Source organism: Nansenia antarctica (assembly GCF_963989245.1).
Source record: "Nansenia antarctica genome assembly, chromosome: 1".
Taxonomy (NCBI): Eukaryota; Metazoa; Chordata; class Actinopteri; order Argentiniformes; family Microstomatidae; genus Nansenia; species Nansenia antarctica.
In genome coordinates this window covers 105,011,989-105,021,988 of record NC_137674.1, presented here as the reverse complement: position 1 = coordinate 105,021,988, position 10,000 = coordinate 105,011,989, and the positions used below count along the sequence as shown (strand labels likewise).

Sequence of the window (10,000 nt, the reverse complement as noted above, 5' to 3'; positions counted from 1 at the left end):
AAGTATCAGCCGTTCGTCATCCATTTTTGCAACAAGCGTCAAGGACCTGCGGTGATTCACAGCTGACTCGCGTGAATAGCAATTCGCAATAGCTGCGACCACGAGATACAGAGTAGTTAGCTACAAGCATTTTCAATCTGGTATTATCTCTATTAGTGGATTAACCGCTGTGGTGATTTAACAGCTGATAAAAATACATCAAGTAGACTACAAACAGAGCAAAACAATAAAACAACACCAGAAAACAACCAATAGGCTATACAATTATAACCAACAACCAATATGTGACAGCTCCTGGTGAAATGTGCAACGTAATTTTTCAGTTTTGTGACTCTGAACGCAGCCACAGCTACGAACGCTGCTAACAAAACACATCGCTACGAAGGTCTAAACTGTATTTTAATAACATGACAACATGCTGGGAGAACATCGACATGCTAAAAACACATAACTACACATAACTAGATGAACACACAGTTCTTGCTTTTGAACACGAGCTAAAACGAAAGTATGTTTACAAGCCCTTACCGGTAGCCTCCGGCAAACGAGAATAATGAATCCAATACACAAGTGTTTAGTGATCGTTAAACTATTGTTTATTATATCGAGTGGGTACTTTAAAACTTCAATTTGAAAGCACCAACAAGGACCGCCTCGAAATTCATCGATGTTCATGTCCCGTGCTCGCGCTGTTGCCTTCATTCGAATAGTGACTGTAGAGACGCTTCTACTTGCGGCTCTCTGTTCAACAACCCACTGTTGGAGTTTGTCCTCTAACTGTGTCTAACTGTGGCCATCTCGCTTTGTTCCCTCGGAAACTCTGTTTAGTCTTCTTTACTTGGGGTCTTTATACACACAAGTGGTGTGGGACTGTGAGTAAGCACAACACCGGTGTTTACTGATTACCATAATGCTGCAAGCGGTGCGGCTTTGTAGTTTACCAGTCGTACTGAAACATTTTGACAGAGCGCCTTGAGCGCCGTGTACAACCAGTATGGATCAACCAATTAACAAATTGATCCATATATAAGGCGCTCCGGGTTATAAGGCGCACTGTCGTTTTTTTTGAAAATTAAAGGCTTTTAAGTGCGCCTTATAGTGCGGAAAATACGGTATGTCTATTTATGTCTCATTCTTGTTTTTTATTATCTTAGGACTGTGTTTGATTGTTAGCACCTAGGGCTTGCATTTAAATGTTGTTGTACCTGTTACAATGACAAGTAGCTGGAGTAGAGTTCAGTGGTGACTCCTCCCCCTCTCTCTGTCCTCTTCCATAGGCGGTGAAGAATGAAGTCAACGTACCGTGCCTCAAGAACTTTGTGGAGATGCTGTACCAGACGACCTTTGACCTTAGCTCCAGAAAGAAGCACTCTCTGGTAATCATCTCCTCCATCGCTCTTTCTGTCAAACTATTATCCCACCACTTCACCACTTGACATCAGCTCTCTCTCTCTCTCTGTTTCTGTCTCTCTCTCTCTCTGTTTCTGTCTCCCTCTCTCTCTTTCTCTCCCTCTCCCTCTCCCTCTCTCTCTCTCTCTCTCTCTCTCTGTCTCTGTCTCTGTCTCTCTGTCTGTCTCTCTCTCTGTCGCTCTCTCTCTCTCTCTCACTCTCCCTCTCCCTCTCCGTCTCTCTTTCTCTCTCTCTCTCTCTCTCTCTCTCTCTCCCCCCCCCCCCCCCCCCCAGGCTCTCTATCCTCTCGTGACGTGCCTGCTGTGTGTCAGTCAGAAGCAGTTCTTCCTCAACAACTGGCACATCTTCCTCCAGAACTGCCTCTCGCACCTGAAGGTACACCCCCCCCCCCCCCCCCCACACACACACACACACACACACACACACACACACACACACACTCCTACACACTAACCATTTATCAGACCAACAAATTCCAAATGTTCTGGAACAGAATGATTAAAGTCTTAAATTCTATTTTCAATAGGACACCAGTCTTATCTCTAGAGACAGTGGATTCCCTATTAATATTTCGCGGAATAAATCCAGTAATTGGATTTTATTTTCCGAGGAAGACTCATGACTTGTATTATGAAGCTTATGCAATGAAAAGATTTTCCTCTGTTCCCTTTGACGGTATTAAGTACTTTGAGTCTCCTTAGATACAGTTTAATTCTGTGGTGTATTACCCAATACTACCATATTCAACCCTCACAATTCAACGTTCTGTATCATTTTGGTTACCAATACAGAAACGAATAGTGTTTGCTTTCCCAGACACCTAGCCCGGAACTCAATAGAAACATTCATTAGACAATCTCCTTTTGAAGATGCATTTTAGTCTAGAATTATTAGGCTTAATCTGTCTCCATCTCAGGTCTTCATTTAGCACAGGTAAGTGGCTGACTAGTAAAGATATTAGAAGACATTGAATACATGGGGTATGTTACCTGTACCTGGTGCTGTGGTTGTGTCTTCAGATCATAATCTCCCTCCTTCCTTCTCTGTGTGACTCCCAACAACTTTTCCCCTGCAAGCCAATCACAAACCGATCAAGCGAATCCCACAACCCACCTCTCCTCTGTACCATCATCAAGCTAATCCCGCGCACATGCATCATGACTGTAGTGTGCGTGCGTGTGTGCGTGCGTGTGTGCGTGCGTGTGTGTGTGTGTGTGTGTGCGTGTGTGTGTGTGTGCGTGCGTGTGTGTGTGTGTGTGTGTGCGCGTGTGCGTGTGTGTGTGTGCGCGTCAGTCATTGTCTTAGGACAGACGGTACGACTCTCTCCGCCCTGCGTGCCCTAGAGTCTAGAGTGACCACACCTGTCGTAAGACAATGCCTCTTATCAGTCGATTCCTTTTGTCTGGAGATTGATTTCACCATGATGACTCCACGGTTGACAGTAATTCCCTCTGCTGTTCTTGTGTTGGTTGGTGTTGGACTCCCCTGATGTCTGTCTGTGGTGTGGAACTGACTGTCTATGATCTCAGATGACAATATATTCCATCGGCTTTTGTTTCCCCCCACTGTGAGAAATGGTTCAGATTCCTTTGTTTTTTTAATCCACCTCATAAATCCGGAGTGGTGATTTTCTTTTTTCTTTTTTTGAATCTTTGGTGTTGATGTGGCCTAATTGATATCCCCGGTCTTTTCTGTGATGAACCATGTGATTCCGTGATTGCGATGTGCTTTGGGAAATGTCGTTTTTAATCGCCCAACCAGGCCATTTTAACCCTGTCTTTGCAAATCTCAAGTGACCCGAACACAACCTGGTTTAAAACGAAGACCTGATTCGGTTGATTTGGGTTCGGTTGATCTAGGGTCAGAGCACGACCTTGACAGGGTTCAAATGAAGCCTTTTGGGCTGAACGTACTAATGAACGTACTGTCTGACGGACTAACGATGGGACTGAATGACCCGGGCCCAGTGTCTTGTGGGAGTTTTAATTGAGTTCCAGGCTTTTTGTTTTCCTACCTGACCGTGCAGCGTCTCCTTCTTTCTCACGCCATCCACACCCCCACCCCCCCCCCACCCCCTCCTCTCACCAGTCCCTCCTCTGCGTGGTGTCTCGCCTCCCATCTATGATTCTTTCTCTCTCTGTCTCGTGCAATTGATTTGCTATCTCTATCTCTATGTCTCTCTTTACTACGTTCACAAAGTATGAATGAAATGTGTTACGGTACATGTCAAACATCTAAAAACATAAGTAAACAGTCGTTTTCATATTGGAAAACAGGTATGTTTTGTCCTGTATCGTATTCCCCCCCGACATTTGCATTCGTACTTTGCGTTTTCAACCTCTTGTGCCCCAAGCCGGCGCCCCACTTGATTGAAGCGGAGATACGTTAGGTTGTGGATCACTAGGTGATCTGTTTTGCACACGTGTCGTTCTTTTGTGTTTTCTATGCTTCTCTAACCTGCATGTCTCCCCCCCACCCCCCACCCACTCCCTCACACTCTGTGTCTCCTGTCGTTTTTCTTTTTTTCCTATTTTTTTTTTTGTCTCTCTCACGTTCACTTCGCTCCAGATGCCATCTAACAACAGCATCCGAAAGCAGATTGAGACACTGCAGGTGAGTCTGTCTGGTGTCCCTATCATGACCCCTACCACCACCGCCGCCCCCCGCCCCCCTCTCCAGAGAGGTCAGAGGGTCACATGACTATGCCATGTGACTGTGGGGGGGGGGGAGTGCACCTCAGGGACAACACACACATACACGTACAACGCTGTGTTATGCAGCGCCGGTCCCCTTTAAAGCAGTTCCTGTTGAGAGTGATGCAGTGATGCAGGGAGGGTGGTGGGACATGGATGACGTAGTCGCAACCTGCTTTGAGTCGCAGTGATGCCAGCTTGTGCTGCTTTGTCTTCATCAGTGGTTTACAGCTTTGCTGTTTTCTGTGTGCGTGCGTGTGTGTGTGTGCGTGTGTGCGTGTGTGTGTGTGTGTGTGTGTGTGTGTGTGTGTGTCGTAGCAGTTAGAGCACAGCGCTGTTAGTGTTGATAGAGCGGTCTTTTCTATGAGTAGTGCGCACACACACACACACACACACACACACACACACACACACACCCACCAACTTTAGGAGGAAGGTATCTTACAGTATCTCACCAGGGAAGGGTGGTCAGTAGCGCTGACTCATGCTGGAGAACTTTACTGCAGTGTTTTTTTGGGTGTGTGTGCTCTCTCTTGAGTTTGCGAGAGGTTTTCCCCAGTTACACCTAACTCTCTTATCTACCGCGTTGACGCGCTCCTGCGTCCTGCGCCTCTGCGTCTCACCACCTCGCACTTCTCGGAGGAAAGGTCACCGCACCATCCTTGAGAGAGCCTTTGTGTGTCGTCAGCTGTGTTTGTGTTGCCGTGCGTACGTTGCTGGTGTGTACTGTTGATGGGTAGCACGCTGTCTCACTGCCCCATTTTTGCAAGAGATCAGGCTGTGCTGAAGTGACGATTTTCTCTGTTTTGGATCAGGATCTGCAGTAATACTGTAGCACAACGTGGACTATCTAAATATAGCTAGGGAGCTGGTTACAATGGGGGTCGTTTTATATCTAGAACATATGGTCGATTATGAAAGAGTCAGTTATGAATTTGAGAAATGTTAATCGTTACTATATCTCAGATGTGACAGATAAATCAGATCGTCGGTCGTAAGATGTGAAGCAGGCTTATTAACAGATCACAGATAGAGGGAGTCCGTACCGTATCCATCATCAGCTCATTTCAACTATCATTAGATGAGACCGAAAAACCGGTGGAATAATCTCCTTCCCTCATAGAATCGGTCACTGTGGAGGTTTGTCTTGTGTGACTGCTGCCACAGCAGATACGAACGGATTTTTAAAGCTTTTATCCAAAGCAGCTTACAGTACAGTGAGTGCATACATTGTTTGTTTAGTACAGACCCAGTGGGAATGGAGAACACCCCCCCCCCCCCTTAGAGTTGCCCGGGCCACGGTCCTACCCACTGAGCCACACAGGAACAGGTCGGGTCGCGTCCAGACGTTTTTTTCTGAACGTCCTCTCTCTGACCCCAACAGAACAAAGATCCCAAAATGTCCCGTGTGGCGCTGGAGTCGCTCTACAGACTTCTGTGGGTCTACATCATCAGGATCAAGTGTGAGAGCAACACTGTTACACAGAGGTCAGTACCAGAACCCCCCGGGTTCCAAAGTCTTCCACCTCTCATCCTCTTATCCTCGCCTCTGAGTCGTAGGGGAGGAGCCTCTGATCTTATTCATCTATAATGAATTTCGGAGGAGGCGGCGAGGATGGATAGAGGATGTCACACACACACACACACACACACACACACACACACACACACACACACACACTCCTTTACTGGTAACCCTTTACTAGGTGTCCTTTCTAAAGGGTTTATATGTGATTTAGAACTAGTTTATAAGGGATTGATTATCTGTTTATTGACCCTTTTATAAACCATTTACAAACAGTTACTACTCATTAGTTTAAATTGTTTAAATTGTCACATCGTGCGCGAGATGCGTGAGCATATACTCACTGTTTGGCGAGCACCAAGTGCCTGTCGAACATAACTAATGAGTTATATCTGGTTGTTAATGGTTCATTAAGGATTTATAAAGAAATGATCAATCATTTATAAAAACCTCTTAATGTAAAGTGTTATCCTGTTACTTTCTGAACTGACACTGTCAAACTGAACTCACCCAGTGATTCAGGGCTGTCCTCTGTCCAGACACAGTCCACAAGGGAACATCCCAGTTTAACCCTCTCCTCCCCTGTGTCCTAGTTTAACCCTCTCCTCCCCTGTGTCTTTTGCAGTCGGTTGCTCAGCATCGTTTCAGCACTTTTCCCTAAAGGCTCCCGTAGTGTGGTGCCCAGGGACACGCCCCTCAACATCTTTGTCAAGATCATCCAGTTCATAGCTCAGGTACAGTATGTGGACACCATGCTTGTGTGACATGTGCTGTATATCTGTGTAACTCTGCGAACACTAGGTAGCAGCTTATGCTAACACCAGAGAGTTTTGCTAACAGCAGGTAGTAGATTATGCTAACACCATGTATAGGGCTTTCACACCACCAAGGAACCGTTACGGTTCGCGTTCCCGAACCTAGTCAGGAACTGGCCCGGATCATTGTAGCTAACACCAGGTAGTAGAGTATGCTAACAGCAGGTAGCAGAGTATGCTAACAACAAGTATCTGTGTTATTTGTGATTGTGGTTCTGTTTGGTTCCTTCCACAGGAAAGGCTGGACTTTGCTATGAAGGAGATCATATACGACCTCCTGTGCGTCGGGAAATCTCACAAAACCTTCACCATCAATCCAGAGGTAAGACCAGCCCACCAGGTCAAAACAACCATCCAATCAGGGCAGTCCTGGTCCAAAACAAGTGTCCAATCACAACTCCCTCACTCTTGAGAAACACCCACACTGACTGTCCATCTATCTCTCCATCCCTCCCGCCCTCTCTCTCTCTCTCTCCCTCTCTCTCTCCCTCTCTCTCTCTGTCTCTCTCTGTCTCTCTCTCTCTCTGTCTCTCTCTCTCTCCTTCCATCCGTCTCAGAGGATGAACATCGGCCTGAGGGCCTTCCTGGTGATCGCTGACAGCCTCCAGCAGAAGGACGGGGAGCCCCCCATGCCCACCACGGGGGTCATCATGCCCTCGGGAAACACGCTGCGCGTCAAGAAGATCTTCCTCAACACCACCCTCACTGACGAGGAGGCCAAGGGCATCGGTACGTACGCGGCCGCTCACACACACACACACACACACGCACAACAGGGGTGTGACATGGGTGTGACATGGGTGTGACAAGGGTGTGACAAGGGTGTGACAAGGGTGTGACAAGGGTGTGACAAGGGTGTGACAGGGGTGTAACTGGAGTGGTGGTGTGTTGGCAGGCATGTCTCTGTACTACCCGGCGGTGAGGAAGGCCCTGGACAACATCCTCAGACACCTGGACAAGGAGGTGGGCCGCTCCATGAGCATGACCAACGTCCAGATGTCCAACAAGGAGCCAGAGGACATGATCACGTACGTGCTGCTCTCTTACTGTGTGTGTGCCTGTGTGTTTGTGTGTGTGTGTGTGTGTGTGTGCGCCTGTGTGTGTGTGTGTGTGTGTGTGTGTGTGTGTGTGTGCCTGTGTGTGTGTGCCTGTGTGTGTGCCTGTGTGTGTGCCTGTGTGTGTGCCTGTGTGTGTGGGTGTGCCTGTGTGTGTGCGTGTGTGTGCGTGTGTGTGTGTGCCTGTGTGTGTGTGTGTCCTTCTGTATTGTAAAGCTGTGTGATGTTGCAGGGGAGAGAGGAAGCCGAAGATCGACCTGTTCCGTACGTGCGTGGCAGCCATCCCCCGGCTGATCCCAGACGGCATGAGCAGACAAGACCTCATAGAGCTGCTGGCCAAGTAAGGACCCTGACACCCCCCTCCTCCCCCACCCCCCCCACACACTCTCGCTCTCTATCAGATATTTTTTTTATGTGTTTTTGTCTTTTTTTTTACTTTAAAAAAATAAATTATTGGGTATGTTTCAAAACACATGTCAACATGTATAGAAGAAAAATAAATATGAATAAATAATAAAAATGTACCCTTTTTTTATTGTTCAGTGTTTTTTCAGTCTGTTAGTTTTTTATTATTATTCATACTGTGTCACATGTGTCACTGTGTCACGTATATAACCATATACCCCTCCTCCACCCCCCAGGCTGACCATCCACATGGACGAGGAGCTGCGGGGCCTGGCCTTCACCACCCTGCAGGCCCTGATGGTGGACTTCCCAGAGTGGCGGGAGGACGTGCTGTCTGGGTTCGTCTACTTCATCGTGCGCGAGGTGACGGACGTCCACCCCACCCTGCTGGACAACGCCGTCAAGATGCTGCTGCAGCTCATCAGCCAGTGGAGGCAGGCGGTGCACACCAGCAACAAGAGCCACGACGCACAGGTATAGGGCTGTGGAGGACACACACACTCACTCTCTCTCTCTTTCTGTCCCACGCATCCACTCTCTCACTCTCTGTGTGTGTGTGTGTGTGTGTGTGTGTGTGTGTGTGTGCCTGCGTGTGTCTTTTTCTGTGCCTGTCTGTGCCTATCTGTGCCTGTGTGTGTCTGTTTGTGTCTGCGTGTTTGTGTCTGCGTGTGTGTGTCTGTGTGTGTGTGCCTGTGTGTGTGTCTGTCTGTGTGTGTCTGTGTTTGTGTCTGTGCCTGTCTGTTTGTGTTTGTGTTTGTGTCTGTGTCTGTGTGTGCCTGTGTGCGTGCCTGTGTGTGTCTGTGTGCCTGCCTGCGTGTGTCTGTGTGTGTCTGTAAAGCAAGTAAAGCAATCTGTGTGTGTGTGTTCCACCAGGGTGCTGGCGCCGCCCCCTCCCTGCCCCTGGAGCGCTCTCCTCTGTGGGGCGTCCTGCACATGGTGGAGGGCCTGGCCCTGACGGTGCTGTGCAGCTGCCGCCCCGCCACGCGCAGGCTGGCCGTCAACGTCCTCAAAGAGGTCCGCGCCCTGCACACCGCCCTGGGCATCGCCAAGGTAACCGTCGGACCCCCCCCCCCAAATCACACTGACCAGTTTTTTTTTAAAGTGACAGCCATTTCATGACTCATGACTTCATGACACTCACTCAGGTATGTGGAGGTATTGGACCAATAAAAAATCTCTCTCTCTCTCTTTCTTTCTCTCTCTTTCTCTCTCTTTCTCTCGCTCTCCCCCTCGCTCTCCCCCTCTCTTTCTCTCTCTCTCAGGGAGATGAGGAGTTGGCCATAGATGTGATGGACAGATTAAGTGCGTCAGTGTTGGAGAGCTTCATCCATCTCACAGGAGCTGACCAGGTAAGAGTGACTAGGCTGTTATCTAACACCAGGGCATGACATGGGACTTTCTGGTCTACCAGTCTGGGTCTACCAGGGTGTCAGGTGGATGAGGAAATTCACATTTGTTTGAACCGATATTAAGGCACAAAAGATCACAAAACACACATCAGCATGACCTCTGACCTCTGACGCATCGACAGTGACTTCCTGCACAGCACAACAACCTCCTGTTGTTGGCTTTGAGTTCCGTGTCTATCCTCTGTGTCAAAGTACCAAAATAAATATTTTCCCCCTGCATGTTTTTCTATCTGCTTGGAAGTCATGTGGAAGTTGAATTTGACGGTTCTGCTTTATTTGAGGTTGTAACCAGAGACGTTGTTGTCAGTAAGAAAGCTCCTAGACTCGGGGGGGGGGTTGTTTGAAAGTCAGGAGAAGCGTGAGATGAGCAGCTGTGAGTCAGCTGGAGGAGGCAGGAGGAGTGTTGAATCAACGGTGACAGTAATTGCTTGATCACACCGGTTTCGTCTTTTTAATTGAAGCATAATATAATAATAATCATTATTATTGTAAAAATATAACCTTTGTCGGCTCCCTGCCTAAGTGGCTGGTAATATTTACAGATTTAACGCCGAAATCTACCTCCGCATTTGGCGGCTGTTAATTTGTTTGCCACACACACACACACACACACGCACACGCACAAGCACACGCACACACATACTCATTCTCTCTCTCTCCCCCTCCCTCCCTCCCTCTCTCCCTCTCC

At 48.1% G+C, this 10,000-nt stretch overlaps 1 protein-coding gene across 1 annotated transcript in view; it reads left to right on the top strand.

Moving 5' to 3' along the window:
* Positions 1–10,000, top strand: part of fryl (furry homolog, like) — a 60,130-nt gene that overhangs the window by 7,864 nt on the left and 42,266 nt on the right. Inside the window, exons 9-20 of the mRNA XM_080529219.1 lie at positions 1,278–1,376; positions 1,684–1,785; positions 3,979–4,023; positions 5,488–5,591; positions 6,254–6,362; positions 6,679–6,765; positions 7,001–7,172; positions 7,339–7,471; positions 7,731–7,838; positions 8,140–8,377; positions 8,777–8,953; positions 9,166–9,252. Coding sequence (XP_080385345.1) covers positions 1,278–1,376; positions 1,684–1,785; positions 3,979–4,023; positions 5,488–5,591; positions 6,254–6,362; positions 6,679–6,765; positions 7,001–7,172; positions 7,339–7,471; positions 7,731–7,838; positions 8,140–8,377; positions 8,777–8,953; positions 9,166–9,252 — 1,461 coding nt within the window. The remainder of the gene's footprint in view (positions 1–1,277; positions 1,377–1,683; positions 1,786–3,978; positions 4,024–5,487; positions 5,592–6,253; positions 6,363–6,678; positions 6,766–7,000; positions 7,173–7,338; positions 7,472–7,730; positions 7,839–8,139; positions 8,378–8,776; positions 8,954–9,165; positions 9,253–10,000) is intronic.